Below are 22,826 nucleotides of genomic sequence, written 5' to 3'. Positions count from 1 at the left end.
TAGAAATAGAATGTTCCACTTTCATTTAAAAGCATTATTTTGCTCCACTAGACAACATCTCTTTATTTTCCCTGAATTAAACTTTCTTTGACCATGGCACTGGCTTTTGTTTTCAAGTGTGTTGTCCTCTCCGTTTCACCCTTCCTCCAAAGAAAATCGATGAGCTACTTGCTTAGAATTTCAGGTAGAATAAAAACAAAAGAAGGCAAGAATTGTCTAAATTTAAAGTGCTGGAAAATCCAACATTTTATTTACTACATTTTGGTGACTACATAAATGCTGAAACATTTTAACACTGAAAAGCATGATGGCATCATCACTTGCTTTTTTTTCTTTTTTTCTTTTTTGCTTAGCAAACACAGCAGATGATATTGCACGGCATAAAGTGAGAACAGTAGCGAAGCTTAAAAAAATTGAAAGAAACCTTAATGCAGTACAGGAGATACTCAGAAACAAACCAGAATAATGCCTAATGCATTACACGTTTTTGTTGCTACACACAAAAATACAGAAGAAGCATTGGACAGAGAGAAAGAGAGAGAGACAAAATATTAGCAAACAACCATAACTGGGTACAATAATCATTTAGTCTGAAATGTAGATGCAACGTAGAAACTACCACTGTTTTCTAATTGACAAAGAAAATGACAGCAACATTTGTCTTTTATCAAAAAATCTTCTAAGCCCCTCATGGTTAGGGTTTTAATTAATTATTTAATTATGTATTTACCCTTTTTTTTTTTTTTTTTTTGTCTTTTTTTTCATTGTTAAGGAAGAACTCCCTCTGCTCTTGGAAGATTTTCTACTCTACTGATCTTTTTTATTTTATTTTATTTTTACCTGATGATTGTCTTAGGCACCCTCCTTACGTAATAAACCATCAAGCTAACTTGAACAGGGAAACTGAGTCACACTCAAACAATAGCTAAGGTCAAAAGTGTAGTGAAAATAGAAAAAGGGGGAAGGGATAGGTCTAAGTGAGTGACAGATAGGCTGATTCAGACAGGACAATAAGCACAGGGAGATATGAAGACAACTACCAAAGCAAGTGGAAGACAAGGTTTTCAACTTTATTGTATTGAAAAATACTTGTCACTTGGTTCAGATAGCAAATCTAAAATGAGCCCACAATGATTATGTAATAAATGCAGAACATACCACAACAAATCGAGACTAACATGGAAACGGATGTGACCTTGTGAATACAACGCCGCTCAGCGCTTCACTGCTCAACAATTGTCCTAGGTTTCCATAACTCATCGCACAGCATTGGTATTAAAAACAAATAATTGGTCAATGCTTTCCAACAGCACACTGAGTGATCCTGCAACCCAAAGCAGATTTATTGCCCTATTAAAACACATAATGAGTATAAAAATGTTCCTAAGAAAATGTAACATTTGACCTGAAGTCTAAGCCCTCTCTTTCCTTCCCTATCACAAACACCCCTGTGGAGGGGAAAAAAAAAAAAAAAAAAAAGGCAAAATTTGTATGTTGAGAGGGAAAGTATTTACATCTATGGGTTTATGACGTGTAGTCAGAGCAACTTCTTTCAGCAAAATAAAACAAAATAGTGGGCACCGACTCTTCTGAGGATGCCACTGTCAGTTGAGAATTCCGTGTGTGTGCTCATCACAAGTAGGGCCAAGTATCTGAACTGCCTCCATGAAGGGAGCTGAGGGCAGGGATCATCTCCAGTGCAGAAAAGAAACCAGTCGGAAGATGAAGAGTGAGTGGAGACAAACTCAGAGAGGCATGGAGTACATTCACCCCAGGACCCTGACATTTGAGGATGACTCCTGTGACTTTGGTAGGGATGTGTGGGGAGAGGAGGGGCAGTCGTGAGTAGCAGATTCCAAGAAACTGATGTGGAGAGGGATGTGTAACTTTGATTTTTCCCTTAAATTCTATTGATAATTGAGGCCAAGCAATCGTGTTTTGCATCTACTGTGGACTGGCCAGAGGGGAAGGGGCTGGGTCAAGCTGCTCCCCAGCCTTGACTTTCTGTCTAAGGGCATGAGGCCATTACACTCTCCTCTCAGCTTTGCAAAAGGAACTGTGTCTCCATGCCCTGCCCCCTGCCTTGAAGCAATTCAGAAACTTGGGAAAACCTAGAGGATTTCCAAATTCAAGTTAGCTTGTCTTTTTGAGTTTTTACACTCTACTTCTCATACCCGTGCGAATGGTTAAAAAAAAAAAAAAAAAAAAAAGTAGCAAAGTATCTCACAAATGCCGGTGCTTTGAAATATTTAAAAAGTCTTAAATTTTTTGGAATTTCAGGTCTTACCTGCAAAGTAATCTTTTCTAAAAAAATTAATAAATTAAAGGAAGAACACGAATAATGCCTTTCTTTCTAAATGACAAAAAGGACTATCTTGAAACACTCACTTTGGCATGTACAAATTTCTGAGGGGGGACCTGGCAGTGTTTACAGCACACATTGAAATACCTACTAAGAAAAAGCTAAAGATACACCCTGCAGTTAAGAGAAGCTCTTGCCTTCAGCTTATCTTAGCATCGAGAACAAAAAGATTGTAACATAAAGCTTTGGCCATTTCGATTCTACTATATACATTTTAAAAACTACACAGTCATAAATTAAAGCAATGATTAAATAAGCTCATATAAAATGTAATTAAATTAAAAAAAATCACAGCACGTTATAGAGAAAAATAGGAACCAGCTTCACAAAAAAGAGATTTTATATATATATATATATATATATATGTATTTTTTTTTTTTACCCTGTGGAAACAAATTTTCTACGGAACACAAAAACTTCATAAGTAACCATCAAAACAAAAATCATTTCTTATTCCATTCTTGCTTTTTTACACAACCCTTAACTCACTGGGGGGAACTTTTCCAGAAATTAAGTCTTCCTTGAGCAACAGAGCAGTTCTGCCAAGAAAATAAACCCCAAACCAAAGGGGAGGGGGGACATCCCAAACATACAAACTACAAAATAAATAAGAATTATAAAGTTTTTTTTTTAAAGTAACCTTAACAATTATCAAACTAGTAAGTTCTGCCTTATCACATAGACTCTCTATACAACATAACCCTAAAACGTTATTACTATGAGGTATTTGGAGGAATTGGTAAAAGTTACGCACGGCCTGCCTGGTGGAGGGACAGGTGAAGTCAGGTGGGGGGAACTTGAGAGGGAACGAGGAGGAGGAGCTTTGGTTTATCAGCAAGAAATTGGGAAAAAAAAGTCATCCTTTGGTATCAAAGAAAGTTTCATTGCATGGTTGCACGGAAAAAGCACCACGGTGAATAATTATTCCTTTTTTTTTTTTTTTTTCATTAGTGGCCTTTCTAAGAGGCTGAGGTATTCAAAGAGTATAAGGTGAAAGAGGTCAACAGCGGTTTAACACTTTGGTTCAAGCAAGGCACTCGTCCTAGGAGTTTACAAAGTTTGCAACATGTTTGCCTAGAGATTTACAAGTAGAACTAGCAGTAATAAGAGTAGTATTTCCTAATGTTGTTGTTGTCATTATCGTATTATTATTAAGAATGAAGACAAGTTTACACACTGAGTGAAGAGTGAGGAAGGGTGGTGGGGGAAGGGAAGGGGCGGAGTTCCCTCTGCAGACTGAGACCGTGCATGAAAATATCTTTGGTATTCTTTGGTATCATCAATGTGATTAAAATCACCAATGGAAATTGAGTGAGGTAGCGTCTTTGGTTCACACTATAAATAGTAGATCTTTACACTTTTTTTTCTTTTTTTCTTTTTTTTTGTTTTTTTTTGTTTGTTTGTTTTTTTGTTTTTTTTTTTACACGTGGAAGTAGCTATTTTTTTACCTTCTGCTTCTTTGTCCTTACTATTTAGGAAGTAGTTACCAAATGTACTGTAAAGCTAACCACACCACAGTAATAACCCAGAAGGCCAAACACGTCTCAAAACAGCCTCTGGTGTTTGAATGCACCCTAAACAACTAGATAGAAAAAGGAGAAGTGCTTTCTCTTTGTTTGCTAAATGCATAGTTTTCATCCTTTATGTACAAAGAAGGGAGGACCTTTCTTAGGGAAAATGCCTTTACAGCTCATGTGAAAATGTCCTAGGACTCTTTGGTATAGCAAAGTTTGCATTTAACCTGCAACTACGGTCATTCACCTGGGGTAGCAATGGGAGTGGAATGAATCCAAAAGTAGTGTAGTGCTTTTATATTTTCCTGGAAAAATAATTTCGCTTTTTTTTTTTTGCGGGGGCACAGTGAGTGACATGTTCATTTAGAACTTCTGGATTTCCCACACATTTTCTTTGGTCTTTGGAGTCTATTCCAGCTGCATCCGGGGACTGGAATACTCAATTCCTGACATCCAGAGCTCTTTTACCTGAACATTTATTGACGTCTGGGGTTTTGGGGTGTCCAGATGTCACACCTCCCTGCCCTCTGCAGGAAAGCTTCCAGTGATGACAGGACCTGAATGACTTATGGCCAGAAACAGACTAACTTCCATTCAACCAAAAAAAAAAAAAAAAAAAAAAAAAAGGATTACTTTAAGTGCAGTTTTGGAATAAACACACATACAAATAAAACAGTAAGATAGATACCTTTTTCTGGTGAATTTTGCAAAAGAATTGAGAAATGATGGGTGAACAAATGGCACATGATTGGCTCTGTGGAATGTAGATTAAAAAACTCAAGCCAGAAATTAATGTTACACTCAATAGGAATGGAAGCATTGTGTTTTTTTTCTATATGCCAGTTCAGGAGCAAGTAAAGAATCGGTCATACATGATGTAATAAGTGTATTGCTTGTGAGAAGCTGAGTTTTGTCCATCACGATTTCTAAAAAGCAAACGATGAGAGTATGCTTAAACAGTCGAGTAAAAAAATTGCTTTTCAGGCTCTGATTTGTGCATCTGTTTATGAGAAAATATATCTCTAAGCCCTGAAATTGCATAATGGGTGCAAATTCAATGCTGGTATGAAAGTTATCTTTGGTGTTAGCAAACAGGATAACTGGTGAGTTTCTTAAAAAACCATTATGGTGGGATACTGAAAATGAAGCAATATTCTATGAGACTGTGCCTACACAGTACCAAAATAATTGGTCAAAAATGCAACATGGGCCAGGTGCAGTGGCTCATGCCTGTAATCCCAGCAATTTGGGAGGCCGAGGCGGGTGGATTACCAGAGGTCAGGAGTTCAAGAGCAGCCTGGCCAACATGGTGAAACCCTGTCTCTACTAAAAATACAAAAATTAGCAGGGCGTGGTGGCGCCTGTAATTGCAACTGCTTGGGAGGCTGAGGCAGGAGAATCATTTGAACCCGGGAGGTAGAGTTTGCAGTGAGCTGAGATCACGCCACTGCACTCCAGCCTGGGTGACGGAGTGAAACTCTGTCTCAAAAAAAAAAAAAAAAAAAAAAAAAAGGTAACATGCGTGTTGGATTGATTTTGGGATTAACACATAGTAACAACAAATAAAAAACATGGTTGTCTGAATTCTGCTTTTCTTTTCTTGGAGTATTGAATTTGGTAAGATTGTGTGTAGACACAGCTTGAATTTCCCTGCATTTAGAATTATCACGTTTTAGATAAACAAGGCTTTCCTCCCTCCTAAATTATAAATACATTATGTAGCTGTATCCCCGGCTCCCTCCATTCCTGGAGAGAGAGAAAATGTTAATCAGTTTTTCCTTTTTGTTTACGTCATTGACAAGATTCTATTTTTTAGTAAATCTTGAAGGGTGGCCATTTAAACGGTCTCTTTCAATAGCTGAACTATAATTGTGCCATATTTAGAAGGGAAATTTTTAAGCTGGAATTGTGGGTGAAATTTTTTAAAAAAGACAAAACATGTCAAGGCAAATGCAGTATTTCATCAAAAGAGAAGTATATGTTGGTTTCCTCTTCTCATTCGGCAGCAGACATGAAGGAGACACAGATAGATGGCTTGTTCGTTTTGCTTCACCTCTCTAGTTGCCTGCCTGTTACAGACCTAGACAAGGTGCTGAGATTTGATGCTAAGGAGTTATGTTTTGTGTCAAGATGGTTCAGTTTTATTCTTTGGCATTTTTAATGAATCTCAATAAAACAACTTATCATTAGGATAACATTTAATTTTATAGTTCTAAGTAGGGGTGGTAATTAACTAAGAGTATCCAATTCTTTACCTAATGGCATAATAGGCATCCACTTACATAAGTTACAGTCCAACTGAATTCAGAGAGAATTTTTCTGGGAATCTAGTGATTCGCTGGGGTACCACTAATACAACTTCTTTTTTTTTTTTTTTTTTTTTTTTTGGCTTTGATTTCTACAGTTCTGGTTAAGTGATTTGGAAAAATAGAGATTTAAAATTTTGTATTTGTAAGCTCAGGTCTAGTTTTTAATCTGTCCCTGTTAGAGAGCAAAATCTATATTATAAAATTTCCAGCTTAATGCAGTAGCAAGAAAGAATGCAGAATGCTTTGGAGGCTGTTCTTAGTTCAATAAATTGATTAATACCAATAGATCAAAAGTCTTGTCATCCACCAGAACACTGGCTTTTTCTATGCAGTTCCACCAATTCTACCATTTCTGCTGTTTTACTGATGTCCAAGTGATAAAATTTCTGGAATTGGCAATAAGTTAGTTTGATTACTTTTTAGGATACTTATAAGTACTGAATAGTTCATTTGAATAATAATTTTTTTTTTTTTACTTTATTTGTATTTGTAAAGTATTTAAAAGAGGTTTTTGGTGCCAAATGCATAAAGCAAATATAAGTCAATTAATCTAAGGATAGTTCTTCATTTAGTGACCTTTTATAAAAAGCATTACTTTGAACGAATTTTCTAATTTAGTTACTTTCCCTGTTAAACTTAGTTTTCTTTTTCTTTTTTTTTTTTTTGAGACGGAGTCTGGCTCTGTCGCCCAGGCTGGAGTGCAGTGGCCGGATCTCAGCTCACTGCAAGCTCCGCCTCCCGGGTTTACGCCATTCTCCTGCCTCAGCCTCCCGAGCAGCTGGGACTACAGGCGCCCGCCACCTCACCTGGCTAGTTTTTTTTTGTATTTTTTTAGTAGAGACGGGGTTTCACCGGATTAGCCAGGATGGTCTCGATCTCCTGACCTTGTGATCCACCCGTCTCGGCCTCCCAAAGTGCTGGGATTACAGGCTTGAGCCACCGCGCCCGGCCTAAACTTAGTTTTCTAGTGTAAAAATGGGGTCCTACTTTGGAAAGATCCTCAGGTTTTCTCAGCTAGGAACAGATTATGGAATCATGTCTATCTCTCTACTTTAGTGACATTTATGGATCCTGAAAAGGAGTGTGCCATCTGGATGTACACGTGTACTGCATCGACCTCTCTGCCATGATATTAATTGCTTCCCTGAAGCTACATTCTTTCTTGCCAGTTCTGAAAACTCATATTTCAAATGCTTCAAGAGTCATAAATAATAGTCATGATTCTATGTGGCATGTGTATTACAGCTAGATCAGTTCATACGTATAACTTTACATAGTATCTTGTGTAAAAATAGCTTTGGTTATTAAAATCATTGCAATAAAATACCTGCACTATAATATTAAGTGTGTTCTTTGGTACCTAGGTGATTTTTTAAATGGATGGACTCTTGTTTCATTTCTTAAAAAATATCTGAACATTCCTTAACAAACAAAGAGAATGCACTGGTTTAGGTGTCATTCAAATTTTCTTTGCTGGGTTTGAATCTGCATTTAGGTTGCGGGCCTGGCAGGTTCAAACGCTAGGCTAGACGAGCAAAATCACTAATCCAATGAACTCAGACAACCCCATACCATGTTGGTTGCACTCCTATAGCACAACCACTTCTGAAGACCAGCTCTGCCTAAGTCTCTAACCACTGGTGGTGGTGGTTGTGTGTGTGTGTGCGTGTGTGTGTACATGCACGCACACACACATGCACACACACCCACACACAGTACTGAGACATCATACACCTTCGTGGCATGGTAGAACAGATGAGAAAGTTCGATCTTAAAAGATGTCCGCTCAATGGCTCAAAATCACTATGCTCCAAACCACTAAACAGCCAAGCACAGCGAGGATGGTCATGGATTGAAGGTGTGAGATCCAGTGGTGTTTTCCTGCTCATCATTTGTCTTGCCAAGTCGCCGCCCCGCTGAAGTGTGTGTCTCCAAACAAAGTCAGAATGCAGGTGGGCTAAGTCTTTGGTTTCTTTGGACTATAAATAACACTTTTTTTTTCTTCAAATATTTCTAAGTATAAACCTGCTATCTTGAGGTCCTGGTCTTTTAAAAATTTTTTTTAAATTTAAAGCTTTTCCACCGAGGTTTTAGTTTGTGGTTCTTCCTTCATGCTTTGGTACAAGTGCTTGATGAAGAAGATGAGTTGCCTGAATTGGAGCTGCCCTCATCCTGCCACTTGTCCAGACTCCTCCTCCTTGCATTCATGAAGAAGTTGCTGACAGTGCTCAACTCCAACCCCAGCTGCTGGGAAATGGTGATTTGCAATTCTTTGGATGGACGCTTATTTTCCTTGAATATTGCATGTAGAGTTCGACGCTGGACATCTGTGAAGACCAACCTGGGCTTTTTGGGTGTGTTGCCTCTATCCTTCCCATGTTCTTGTTCTTTCCTTTTACATGCTGTGAAGAAACACAGAAGATGTTAGAACAAATGATCTAGGGGAGAATCAAGAGGAAGAAAGACAGAGCTCATAAAAATTTGTTAGCCATTCCTCATGGCCTGCTTTCTGTTTGCTGACCTCTGCTTTAAGCACCATGGGGGGCTGGGAGGAAAGTGTAATAAGAGAATGGAGAATTGGGATATAGGTGAAGTTCTGTGAGGCCTGGGCGTGGGTTGTGGCTTTGATGAGTATTTGCTCTTTGTCCTGGGTGAGTCAGTTAACTCCATCTGGGCCTCAGATTCCTCACCTGTAGAATGTAAGTTTCTGGCTAAATGAACTTATCACTTTGAACTTTTGTTTCTTTATCTGCAAAATGCATACAAGAATACCCACCTTGCTGTGTTGTGGTATGAAATAGTGTACGTAAAAGTTTATGCTAACTTTACAAATGCAATGCCTTGTCAGCAAGAAGCAGTTATAGCCCTCAAAGGGTTTATAGTCTGCTGCCCGTAGAATATTAAGAGCCTAATCAGAGTCTGAAAACATAGTAGAAAGGAATTGCATTTGTTTCCCTTCTGATCTTTTTTATTTTCCAGGAAAATCTGTATATAAGAAAGTTCAGTATATAGTTTTTTATCATGGCCATCAGTCTTCTACTGATTTTCTAGTGGAACCGGGAACTGTGGAGGTGTGAACCACTCTTCCTCGACATTGAGACTAAACCTGCCAAGTTAGCCATGTTCATCTCTGGGTTCTCTCTGTGCCTCCTTTTTGCAAGCCATGCTCTTGGAGTCCCCCTCATCCCTTACCTGGTCTCCCACTGAGGGGCCCATTCCCTACCCATGCATGTTTGGTCCTGTATTACCAAGATGCTTTTTGGCTGCTAGAGCTATTCTAACATATCATCCCAATGCAGCCCTCAGGCCCCAGGGTTTGGCGCCAGATCAGGGTCTCTCCTGATTTTAGATGCCATAATTCTCTTTCCATCCTAATGCGGCTCACTAGTTTCCACCTGCTAAAGGACTCTCAGGGCTGCACTGGTAATAATGCACACCGCCCCTCCGCCCAATCTCCACCATCAATCAATCCCCACAACCATCCACAAATAACCACATAACCCAGGTGCTCTGATATGCGTATGCAGCCTTAAGACAAGGCTCCTATGCCCTCACTGCCATCAGATTGCTGCCTCCTAGCCCCGTATGTAGGTGTTCTAGAGCTGCCACTGCCACCTTTATATCTGGCTGATTGTATCTCTCATCCCCACCATAGTGGAAGATGGGTGGGGCATGCTTTGTGGTGGAGGGAGGGATTGCCACTCTTCCATATCGCATCCCTCCCATTGCTGTCCTGCCTGTTGCTGCCCTCTGCTTCACCACATGCCTCTGTGTATTCCAGGTTCTCAATTCCTTACCTGATGGTTCACCAGCTCTGGCTAGATTCAGCCTCTGTGCTCTCCTCAGCCTCCCCCTCCCTTTCATTCCCAGCTGGGTAGATTCTGGACTTCAGAGTTCCTGTAAAACTTTAGGTGCCCATTGGTAGAAATTAGCTCAGCAACAGATCAGCTGCAGAGCTCATAAGTGAAGGCTGGAGAGGGCTCAAGGCTTTACAGTCCAATCCAGAGGGCTCCAATTTTTTAAAACAATGTGCCACTTAGTAAAAAAAAAGTTCTGAGTATATATTCCCTTATATTATTTATTTATAAATCATATACATGTGTTAGTAGACTACTGTATGGTGCACATTATAAAACATACACAATACAAAAACATTTTTTTTTTTTGAGACAGGATCTCACCCTGTTGCCCGGGCTGGAGTGCAGTGGTGCAATCTCAGTGCACTGCAACCTCTGCCTCCCTGGGCTCAAGCGATCCTCTCACCTCAGCCTCTGGAGTAGATGGCACTACAGGTGCGTGCTGCCACACCCGGCTATTTTTTTTTGTATTTTTTATAGAGATGGGGTTTCACCATATTGCCCAGGCTGGTCTTGAGCTCCTGGGCTCAAGCAATCTGCCCACCTGGGCCTCCCATTAGAGGTGTGAGCCACTGCCCACAGCCCACAATATTAAAATTTTTAAAGGGATAAAATAAAAATAGACATGAAATTCTCTTCTAGAGATGCATCTGCTTGCCCAGGCTCCGGAGTGTATTCACCCCACTTACGGGGCCACTGATCCAACTATTAGTAAATATAGGAGTGAGAATTTCAGAATGAACATGAAGGGAGGGCTCAGTCATGAAAGAGAGATTTGTAGGCAAGGCAGGCCTTATGGCCTTTTGTAACATGTCCTGTAGGTCACTTGCTATGCTTCTTGCCCACCATGGGGGGCGGCATCAACCTAATGGGCAGGGTTATTAAATGCCCAACTCCCTCAGAGCCTCGCGTTATATACATCCTGAGCCAGGTGAGAGTCTCCAAATAGAGTTCCTCCTCACAGGGGCCTACAGCCCTCACTGGGCACCCAGATTAAGTCCCAGAAAAAAATGACTAAAGTCAACTCCAGTTAGTTTGAGTCAGCCCCTGTAGACACAGCCTCATACAATACTGATGCCGATGGCTGATTCATTGACTTAAAAATGAATACAAGGCCAGGCGCGGTGGCTCACGCCTGTAATCCCAGCACTTGGGAGGCTGAGGAGGGCTGATCATGAGGTCAGGAGATCAAGACTATCCTGGCTAACATGGTGAAACTCCGTCTCTACTAAAAATACAGAAAATTAGCTGGGCGCAGTGGCGGGCGCCTGTAGTCCCAGTTACTCGGGAGGCTGAGGCAGGAGAATGGTGTGAATCCGGGAGGTGGAGCTTGCAGTGAGCTGAGATCGTGCCTCTGCACTCCAGCCTGGGCGACAGAGCGAGACTCCATCTGAAAAAAAAAAAAAAATAAATAAAATAAAATAAATAATAAATAAATAAAAAGACTACAACGCAGGTTTTGCTCTTAAGGATGCCAGATTTAAGCAAATAACTGCATATAAGCAATTAACTACAAGAGTGTAAAAGGAGTGTACAGAGTCTAATGCTTGAAGATATTCAGGAAGGCATTATAGAGAAGGTGCTTCAGATGGGCCCTAAAGGATAAATGGAGGCTTGCTAGTGAGAGGAGTGGGAAGAGTGGGAAAGCTCGTTCCCTGCAGAGGGAGCAGCACTGTGAAGGATTGATAAGTATTAGTAGATTGGTATTTGTGAGGCAAGAGGGCACACAAGAAGGAAAGGCTGTGGGAGATGGCTTCGTGCTTAGACAGAGATCAGATATGAATCATCTCGTAAGTAAGGAGGAGGTATGGAGAGGTATGAGTAAGGGTGTAGTGTGATTACATTTGGGCTTAGAAAAACCCCTCTGGTGGCGTTGTGGAGGGAGAACTGGAAAGCAGCAAGATTAGGAACAAGAATGCTACAGTCGGTGCTGTGGTCTACCACCCAGATCCCCCTTCAGGACTGAGGCACTCGTTCCTCCAGCTGCTGGAAGGGTTTGGTGACAGGTGGCTCTCAGGTGAGGTCCATTCTTGGAATTGCCCTTGGCCAAAGGTTATGCCACCCTGGGGTGGGGTGGGGGTTTGCCCATATCTAGTGGAGGTGGGTGGGGGGGTGTAGGAGATGGGGTTATGGAAGGTGGTGGTCTAGGAGAGTGGAAATGAGTTGGTTTAAGGACCTTCAACCCAACCCCTTGCATCAAGTGAGACAACTCTAAAGAGTCATCTGGTTCAAGAGCACTCCATATAATTGGTTGAGGGTATTTTTGCACCTACATTGCTGTTCAACTCCTCCTTCTGCCCAATCTTACTTCCTTCACCACCCCCAGGGGAGTTATTCTCCTTAACTTGCTCCAAAAACCTTTCTGCTTGCGCATCTCAGAAACTCAGAGTCTGTTTTGCAGAGAAACAGACCTAAAATAGAAGTCAGAAAACCACCGTAGGGCCAGGCACAGTTGCTCATGCCTGTAATCCCAGCACTTTGGGAGGCCGAGGCAGGCAGATTACTTGAGGTCAGGAGTTTGAGATCAACCTGGCCAACACGGTGAAACCCTGTCTCTACTAAAAATACAAACATTAGCAGGGCGTGGTCGTGGGCGCCTGTAATCCCAGCTACTCGGGGGGCTGAGGCAGGAGAATTGCTTGAACCTGGGAGGCGGAGGATGCAGTCAGCTGATATTGCACCACTGCACCCCAGCCTGGGTGACAGAGCGAGACTCCATCTCCAAAAAAGAAAAGAAAACCACTATAATGAGGACCCATAATTAGACGATGGCAGTTGAGAATGGAGAAGAACTTCTTGGGAGGTCAAATCAAGAAGACTTACTGAGTACTTGGCTAAGAAGGTGTAGTCTGGAACACCTGCCGGGTTTCTGGTTGGATGATAGCAATGGGGCCATTAGGAAATACAGAGGGAGAATGAGTTTTATGAGGGTAGTAACCACTTCTATATGGAACAAATTGCATTGGATGTGTTTGCTGGACATTCTGTTAAAGATCTCCAATAGGTGGTTGTCCAGCAGACAGCAGGATGTATGGGATCTGGAGTTCAGGGAAGAGGTCTGGGCTAGAAATATAGACTTGGAAGTCATTAGGTCTCTAGATGGTAAATTACACAGAACACACACCCACGGGAAAGTAAATAACAGAGCACTGGGTGCAGACTTGACTTATTTATCATTCAAAAGGCAGAGCTAAGGGAAATCAGAAAGAGATATTCATCTTCCATCTAGCCAGATTATATGTTTGAATGACTTCAGTCTGGTCCTTGGCATTTGGCAGGACTGTCTGCTGAAGCTACCCCTGAGCCAGCATTTCCCAAATGGCATCAGAAGAATGATTCTCAAACACGGGTTCCTTGAAAAGATGGTTTGCAGATCAAGGACATTTAAAAAAAATCTATTATATATTGCCTCTTCCTCAGGATTCATAATATATGTAAGCACACCTAATTCTGTTTCTCAAATTTGTTTGACCCCAGAACCCTTTTTGGTGGAGACTGTCAATTAATGTCTTATACAATATTAATGTTGGGGAAATGCAGTTTGGAAGTTCCTGCCCCGGGACCTCAAGTACCGTAGACGTTACAATACCAGAACCTGGGGAGTGAGGTTCTCTTGGAGCAGGGACCCTGGCTGACTCACTCTGTATCTCCAGGACACCCTGGCCTAGGGCCTGGTTGTAAGGGCAGATCAGTATCCATGTGGGTATGGGACAGAGGTATGTCTGCGAATAAGTGGATGTGATTAGATCTGGAGGAAATGCTGCCAAAGTTGGAGGTGCTGAAAAAGAAAGCAGAGATATCAGTAAAATGGAGAGTAGACTAAAGCTTATTGAGAGTCACTGAATGACCAGAGGAGGCTAGGAGGAGCAACCTGTAGAAACAAGTCATACTTCTAGAAGCTTTCACCAGACCATAGCTGTGAGAGCTGAAATTTCCACGGAGTTGATTTCAGAGTAGAGATTACCCATCGTAATTCCTACCTTACCATCGTAAGGTAGGAAACTCCCAATTGGAGGTTATGAGAGTCCATGTGAGTATATATAGTGTATATATATATAGAGAGAGAGAGAGAGAGAGAAGGAGTATGACAAGAAGTAGTGCTGCTTGGGGAACAGCAACACACATGTTTATGTGAATATAATATTTTTTATGTAGGGATATGGTTTCCATTAAAAATAGAGAAATACTTGTCAGTGAACTGGATTAAGTGGAAGGAGATGGCCCTTGTTGGTGAAAGATAGTACTGATGATGAAGACCCATTTTGAGTCACCTCCATGGGGGTGGGCAAGCAGACAGATCTATAGGATGCACTGGCAAAGGGCAGCAGGGGCTCGTATCAGACTTTGATGTTTATGGGTGAGGTCACCGGAAGTGAGTACTATGGAGGAGGTAGAAGTAGGCCTGAAAGATGGTAAAAGTCAGAGCATGACTTTGTGTGCCACAGGATTGGCAGACCTGTGCTGGTCTGTGAACCATTACTGACCTGCAACAAGGTCAGTACAAAAAATTGAGAATAAGCAATTAGAAATGTTTATGGCAGTTTGACATTGCTGCAACATTCAAATGTGTGATTATTTTTCTAGTAATATATTTTTTATTGTATTATCAAAATTATTCATTCAGGACAGATGGAAGTTAGAAACAAACCAACAAACTAGTCCTTCACTACCTAGAGTTTAAGAAGCCCTGTCTTAGAACACACTTTATAAAACATAGTATGTAGTAACATCTTAGGATCAGTTGTCACTCAAGCATTTGTATACCAACTTATATCCATTTTCCTGACTTAACGATACAAAGGACTTTACAACGTATAAAGTGCTGATTGAATTATGCAAAAGTCTGCCAAGAATTTGTCTGGGAATATGTGGGCACAGACATTTTGGCCTGGGAGGCATTAATAAAGCCAGATGAACTTATGATACAACTTCTTAAATGAGCCTGGACTCAGAAGATGCAAGCTCTGGCCCAGCTCCGTGGATATGCACCTGCAAATACTACCAACTTTATGAATTTGGGGATTATGTTTCCAACACAGGAAATTTGGGGGACACATTCAAACCATAAAAGATATTATCTTACTAATTCCTAGTACCATTTTGTGAGGTGAGAGAAGCCATCATATTCCATTTTGCAGCTGGGGACACTAAGCTCAAAGAAGGTGAGGGACTTGGTCAAGATCACACAACTATCAGTGGCCACAGAGCTGGGCTTGAGCTGTGTGCCGGCAGCTTATCCACTCATCTGTGGCTTGCTCTCTGTGAGTCCTTGGACTCTAGCCAAGTATTTTCTCCCTCGAAATAGCTGCCCTAGAGTATGTTGTCCTAACATCATCGCAGAGAAAGTGGGCTAGAAAGCAGTAAAGGGGAAGGGCTGAGATGTCCAGGACACCATGAAACTGCCTTGACATCTAAAGACAACTTGGCATTTTCATAAGGGCCTGCTGGAGATGCAGCATCTTCACCCTAAAGGCTGATGTAGATGCTGAAAACCGCAACCCCTCAGCAGCCTGCAGGGCCAACTGTTCTTGCACAGGTAAGCCTGTGATGTCTGAGTCACGCAAGGGGGGTCTGGCCTGGATTTAGAAGAGAAAGGTCCAGGCGGCCCTCAGCCCCTTTGCTGCTCCAGTGCCTCTGGGTCAGATGGGGGTGTGCTGGTAAGGCAAGACACATCTTGAAGTTCTCAAGAGCCAGCCCAGGGCTGCTACCCAGATTCCTGATGGGCTTGGCCATGACATCCCTGCCAACCCTGCTCAGGAGAGCTTGGGGCTTCAGGGGTAGGGAACAAAAATATCAAAAAGCATGTGGGCCAGAATGTGAACATTCATAGGGATAGAAAGCAGTCTGGTGGTTGCTTATGGCTAAAGGGGTGGTGGTGGGAAATGGGAGTGACTAATAGGTAAGGTGCTTCTTTTTTGGGGGCTGATGAAAATGTTCTAAAATTGACTGTGGTTGAAAAGTTCTGTGACTGACTGGATAATTTTAAATGGGTGAATTCTATGGTATGTGAATTACATCTCTATTAAGTTGTAAGAGCAGCGACAGCCAGGCATGCACACGGGGTGAGCCCTCTGCTCTCACCCCTACCTGCCACTGAGAGAGACCGTTTTCTGGGCTGTGGCAAAGGACAAGAGGTAGTTCATGTGCATTCAGCCCCGAAGACCCTCTCTTGTCAGCTGAAGCTGTTTTTCAAAGTAAACTCTTAGAGACAATATATGTGGACAAGTGAGCACACAAATAAACAGATTTCAGTAAAATGCAATGGGGGTGGGGAGAGACACATGAAGGGGGAGCTATGCAAGTAAACGTGGCAGGACTGTTCCTGAGCCTGTATTCCAGGCCAGTACCTACACTGTGGAGATGAAAGAGCCATTGGATTGACTGAGACAGTCAGGATTAGAGCTCAGACTCCAGGAGTCCTAGGTCAGAATGTTATCTGCCTTGCCTTGAGTGATCTTACTGTGCTGTGTATGTTTTTATAAGCTGCATCCCCAGTTGTTTGGGGGATAAAGGAGCTCTTAAGTGGCAAATTCAGAGGGCACAGCCCAATGTGCCATTCGCAAAGCAACACCAGTGAGCTCTAACTGATATGGGCAAGGACAGCCTTTGCATGGGCAGCAAAGCCCCGCACAGATTGTCTGGAAACTGACGGCCAGCAGAGGGAAGTGGAGCCCAAACAACCCGCTGGACATGAGCTGTGTTTGCTGTCTCTGTGGGTAGCCAGAGCAACTATGGAAACTCTTCTGGTCACGCACATGGAAGGCCTAACAAGAACATGCAAAGAGTAGACATTCCCAGTGGGGAATAATCACCGTAACTCACCCTTGTGTCTTGCTTTACAGTGGTTAAAACACCCCCATAAAACCTTACCATGTGATCCCCACAAAACTCAGGTTAGGTAGAAATGGGTATTCTTTCTTTTTTTTGTAGGTGAAACCCTGTCAGAGAGGTTAGGCAAGTTGCCTGTGGGCTGGTTAGCAGGGGACTTGGGCCTCCAGCTTCACTGGACCCTGGAAGCAGAGGGCAGCAACAGTGAACACATCATGGAAACTTTCTCCAGGATGGTGAAACGGGGGCAGAACCTGAAGCAGCGGGTGAAGTGGAGCTCAGAGGACTTGCACCCAAGGTGAACAGAGCAGCAGCAGGTGGTCAGCCAAGCAGTTGTCAGTTGTCAGCCAGACCTGTCTTGCTGTGGCTGAAAGGACTGCGGTTTGGCCTTCCAGGAAAGTGGGCTGGATGGAAGTTGAGACAAAGGGAGTTCTGGTAGCATAGCAGACAGCACACCCATGCTGGCCTGGGAGAGGGGCTGGAGTAGCCTCATGTCAGGAAGGGTGCAGGGGAGCATGGGATGGCTGTTTCCTTGTGTGTATCAGCTTTGAGAAGAAGCTGAAGGAAGCAGCTCAGCCAATGGAAAAGGAAAGAGCGGGAGCAGAGGGCCTTGGCAAAAGCCAGGCCAGGGAAGTCACTGCAGCCTCTCCCTGCCCCTGGTCTGCTTCCCTAGCGGAGGTGTCCAGGACAGAATCCTGTCATCCCATAGTCTGCTGCCTGGAGTCCTTCCTGAGTCAGTGAATCAAATGTGGTGATGGACCTGTCTTCTCCAGGTGAAGCTTCACAGCTGCATCCCAGGAGAGATGGGAACCCTGGACAAGGTTGCCTGGGCCTGGGAGGGGTGGACAGCATCTCCTGAGCTAAGCCCCATTCATGAATCACCTTACCAGACCTCACAATAAGGGCACGAGGGAGATGCTGTTATTCTCGCTAGTCGACGAATGAGCAGCCTGAAGCTCGGCGAGGTTAAGGGACTGGCCCACATCACCCCAACAGCAAAATGGTACAGCTGGGATTTCAGCCAGCGCAGGCCCCCATGACAGCACTGGAGGACATCGGGAAGTGTGGCCCCGCTCCTCCTCAGGCACAGACTGCGGGGAAACAGAACCATACCAGCTTTCGCTTTCTCTGACCCTGCAAACAGCTATTTTGGTGTGACTCTAGACTATCTCAGTTCTTCTCTCCACAAACATTGTCTTCCATCCCTTGTTCTGTTTTCCCTGTGATAGAGGCTAAACCTGAATTAGAATAGTAGCTGAGAATTCTCGTCGAAAGAATGCATTTAGTACCCAATGACACTGGCATCGTCCTCTTGCTGGCCATTCACGCTCACGTGCACACATTTTCCTGAGCACAGGCTCATCAGTTTTCATACTCACAGGAAGAGACACCCATCAACCTGACCCTTCCCTCCATGAAGCTCTCCCCCTGCACTGCAGCTTCAAAGGAACTGGTGGGGAGTGAGAAGCTGCAGCCTTGCACCTGCTAGTTTGGTCTGTAGCAAAGGGCAATATGGCTCTTTTCTGCAAGTTTGGCTCAAGAATTTTGATTTCTATCCGTATATTGAAGGGATATCTGCACTGCCATGTTTATTGCAGCACTATTCACAATAGGCAAGATGTGGCATCAATGTAAGTGTCCATCAACAGGTGAATGGATAAAGAAAATGTGGTACATATACATATATACATATTATTCAGCCATAAAAAGGATGAAATCTTGTCATTTGCAGCAACACGGATGGAACTGGAGGGTATTACGTTCAGTGAAATAAGCCAGGCACAGAAAGGTAAATATTGCATGTTCTCACTCACAGGTAGGAGCTACAAAAAAAAACCTGAACTCATGGAGATGGAGAGTAGAATGATGGTTACCAGAGGCTGGGAAGGGTAGTGGGGAGTGGGGGATAAAGAGGGGATGCTTAATGGGTACAAAAATACAGTTATATAGAATGCATAAGATCTAGTGTTAGGTGGCGCTATAGGGCAACTACAGTTAATTATAATTTATTGTGTATTTCAAAACCGCTAAAAGAGTTGAATTGGAATGTTCCGAACATGAAAAAATGATAAATGCTTGAAGTGATGGATACCCTAGTTACCCTGATTTTATCATTACAGATTGTATGCTTGTATCAAAATATCACATGTACCCCATAAATATATACAACTATTATGCATCCATAACTAAAAATTAAAACTAAAGAAGGATTTTTCTAAATTCTTTAAGAGTTCTAAATTCCTAAACTTCTGGTAATGGCTGATCAGTTGGAGTTTTATTACATCAGTACCCCTCACTTAAAAAAGACTCTCAATAGTTTGCCTCCAATAATTGGAAATCTGTGATATGGATGCTCTAGTTATAATGGTGATTCCACAAAACAGTCAAAACGAAAAGCATACCTGATGAATTACCTGCTTATTTTTACCTCATCTATGCCTATTGTGAATTGTAAGTCTTAGCTTATCGACCTCGTTTTTCTAATTAATAGATGTATATGTTACTTTATAGTATTTACAGTAATTGAGAGTTATAAAACAGAATTTCTTTTAAAAACCTACAATCTTGAGTTTTCACTAAGTCATCAGACATTTTCTCTAATTAATTTCCAATGAGTGAAGTTTTCCTAGTTTGCTTTTCTGGAAAGTTGTCCGTAGAATCAAACTGTAAATGCTATTCTTCCCATGACACGCATTTTGTACAATTAGTTTCACAGGGGTCTCCCAAAAGCCCAAGATGAAAGCCCTTGGCGGCTGATCTCCCATGATATTCAAGGACCTTGACACTCTGGCCTCAACCACGTTTCCCATGTCACCTCCTACTACTGCCCACTCAATATCAATCACTCCTGCCACACTGCTCAGAAGTCATTCCTAGGTACGAACCTCCACACACCCACTGCTTTGCCCAAGATGTTTCCTGCATCCAGAAAGTCCTTCCTTTTCTCTTTTCCATACAAAAACTCCCTATGCAATGAAGGCCAACCTCGAGCATCTTCTTTTCTGCTAAGCCTGCTCCATCCCCTCTCCCTTCTACGGAGAGTTGTTGTCTTTTGTGCCCACAGAGCACCTTCCCCACAATATAATCAGTTACCTACCCATCTCTCTCACACAGTCCGTAACACTAGACCATGGATTATTTCCTCGGCATACTCAGCACCCTTGTTGGAAAAGCAAGTTGGATGTGGCTCCATAGAAAATAGACATGCAAAAGACACAAGTCTTTTAAGTTTTGAAAATGTGTACATAGAATGAAGTTCCATGAGACAGCCTTAATACCTTTACTGGATAGTGATTTTTGCAGTAGTTTAATGGCACCATGGGGATATTTCTGAAATGTTATATCAGAAATATATGGGATATATATGGGGTATATATGGGGATATATCTGAAATGTCACTGACTGGGAAGTCAGTGAAGGTTGGCTGAGTCCTTGGTATTGCCACCACTCCTATGACTGGGTCTGAAGGGAGCTCAGGGACAGGTAAGGAGCAGGCTGGAGCAACAGAGCTGGAGGAGCAGAAGGTGCAGAGGAAATTAATTTGGAGTGGGACATTGAAATTAGCTGGGAGTAAGTAATCAGCCCCCCTTTCCCAAGGTTAGGTGCTCAGGTGGGGCCACTGAGTACCAGAGGGCAGAGGTGTACTGTCTGTGTCCGTCTTTGCTAAGTCTGGGTGGTGACTGGTCCATATCTGCCTTAAATAGAGAGGAGATAAGGATCAGATTTATGGATAATGTCAGCAAATATCCAGAGAGTCTGTGTGGTAGAAACCTTAACAATAAATTCATGAGATGACCCCAGCAGAATAGTCTTGAAGAAGTTCAAATTCAAGGGATGAAAGACTCAAAGAATGTTTTGTAAATAAGGTGAAATGCTATCCCATTTTGTTTCTTTTTCTTCTGGCAACTGCCAAGCCACTGGGCTTTTTGAGTAGGACCTCTGGCTATTATAGAGCCCTGGATCCATGGGTTAGGACATCATTTCTTTCTCCTGGGCTTCAGGGCTGGCCTGCATTCTGCAATGGGAGAGACTGGAAGGACCCTCAGAAGTTTTTAGTCTTCTCTGTAAATGGGAACCACTGAGAAACTTTAAAAGCACTTGTGCCTGGGATCCTTCTCCAGAGATACTGATTTATTCAGTCTCGCAGAGGCCTAAGCCTGGGATTTTTGAAAGCTCCCTAGGTGATTCTAATACTTAGCCAAGGCTAAGAACCACTCCTCTAAATCAGTCTTCTCAAACTTAAATCACCTGGACATCTTGTTAAGAGGAAGATTGTGATTCGGCAGGCCAGGGTAGGCCCTGAGATTCTGACCATCTAACAAGCTCCCAGGTGATGTCTAGCTGCTGGTCCAGGACCGCACTCTGAGTAACAAGGGCTGAGAGTCCCGAGCGTGAACTCCATTAAAGGTGTGGCCCAAATATATCACCATCGCCTGGGAGCACAAAGGGGTGGCTTGTTCACAATGCACATTTTGGAACCTCATCCTATACCTACTGTCTCTGAGAGTGAGGTTCGCAAGCAGATATTTTGTTTTCTAATTAATTTTTTAACGTGGAAAAAAATGAACTTTAATATGGCTTAAAAATACCACAAACCAAATCCAAAGACAAAAATTGAGAAGCAGTTGTAAAATACACAATAATTTATTTATACAAATCACTCAGAAATAAAAGAACATCCACGGCAAAGGATATGAACTCTCTGTCAGTTTATGAGAGAGAACATTTATTTTGATTTTTCGTCTATCAGATTGGCAAAGATTTAAAACCTTAGTAATCCTCAATGCTGACAAGAATAAAGAGCAATAGGCACTTTTGATGGGAACATTAGTTGGAACAACTGTTCTGAAAGACAATCTACATTTACATCAATATTAAAATATATTTACTTTTGGTCAAGTAATTAACAATTCTAGGAATTTATTCTAAGGCTATCTTCAGGCAAGTGCTCAAAAATATACGTACACATTCATCATAGATCCTTTTATAGTGGTAAAAACTATAGGGAGTTAATTCATGAATTATGGTAAATTTGTGTTTGCAAAGACTTGCTTACCTATGACTACATCCCCAGAATCTAGTTCAGTGCTTGGTCTATATATGAACGTTTATTGAATAAATGAACAAATAAATATAGTAGAAAATTCTATAGCCATTAAGAATAATGATGTAGATATATATTTATTGCAGTGGAAAACTATTCATCCTATCTTACAAAAAGGACAAGCAGACGACAAAACTGCATAGATAGAATCATCTCATTTTTGCATAAAAAGCAAGTGTGTGTGTGTGTGTGTGTGTGTGTGTGTGTATCTATGGAAAAAAGTTTAGAAGAATATATACCAAAATATAAATTGTGATTCTTCCTAAATGGTGAGATTATAGATGTTGTTTGCATTCTTATTTATGCTGTTAAGTAACGTCTGGATTTTTTTTTACACTGAGCAGGTATTAATAGATGTAATTTTGATAATCACAATTAAAAAAAAAAATTTTGTTCCATAGGTTATTGAGGTACAGGTGGTGTTTGGTTACATGAGTAAGTTCCTTAGTGGTGATTTGTGAGAGTTTGGTGCATCCATCACAAGCAGATATTTTAAACAAGCTTCCCAGTAATTTGAATGCCCAATAAATTGGAGAGCCACTTGCTCCTAGGACTGTATTTTAGACCTTTCCAAGATCAAAGGAATTGCTCCATACTTTGGCAAAAACGCAGGCTGACTAAATCAGAATTTTAGGAGTGGCCTGGGAATCTGTGCTTTGAGAAGTATACCAGGTAATTCCTGTGATTTCAGGTCCAGGAAAGCCTGCTTTGTGGGGTCTTTCTGTGGGATTGGGCAAGGCCCAGGTAACCATCCTCTCTCCCCACAGTGAAATTGTGCTTGTCAAACCCAGCTGCATTGATTGTCATAGACAGTCTGGCAGAGGAAAAAAAAAGCGAGATGTGTGTGAAGTG

At 42.0% G+C, this 22,826-nt stretch overlaps 1 protein-coding gene across 1 annotated transcript in view; it reads right to left on the bottom strand.

Moving 5' to 3' along the window:
- Positions 1-7,141: 7,141 nt before the first annotated feature.
- Positions 7,142-22,826, bottom strand: part of LOC101009090 (hepatocyte nuclear factor 6) — a 34,868-nt gene continuing 19,183 nt past the window's right edge. The window contains 1 exon segment of the mRNA XM_003900961.4: positions 7,142-8,587. Within this exon segment, the coding sequence (XP_003901010.1) occupies positions 8,295-8,587 (293 nt within the window). The 3' untranslated portion in view covers positions 7,142-8,294.

This window comes from Papio anubis, unplaced genomic scaffold (assembly GCF_008728515.1).
Source record: "Papio anubis isolate 15944 unplaced genomic scaffold, Panubis1.0 scaffold212, whole genome shotgun sequence".
Classification (NCBI taxonomy): domain Eukaryota; kingdom Metazoa; phylum Chordata; class Mammalia; order Primates; family Cercopithecidae; genus Papio; species Papio anubis.
This window is presented reverse-complemented; position numbering and strand designations above follow the sequence as displayed.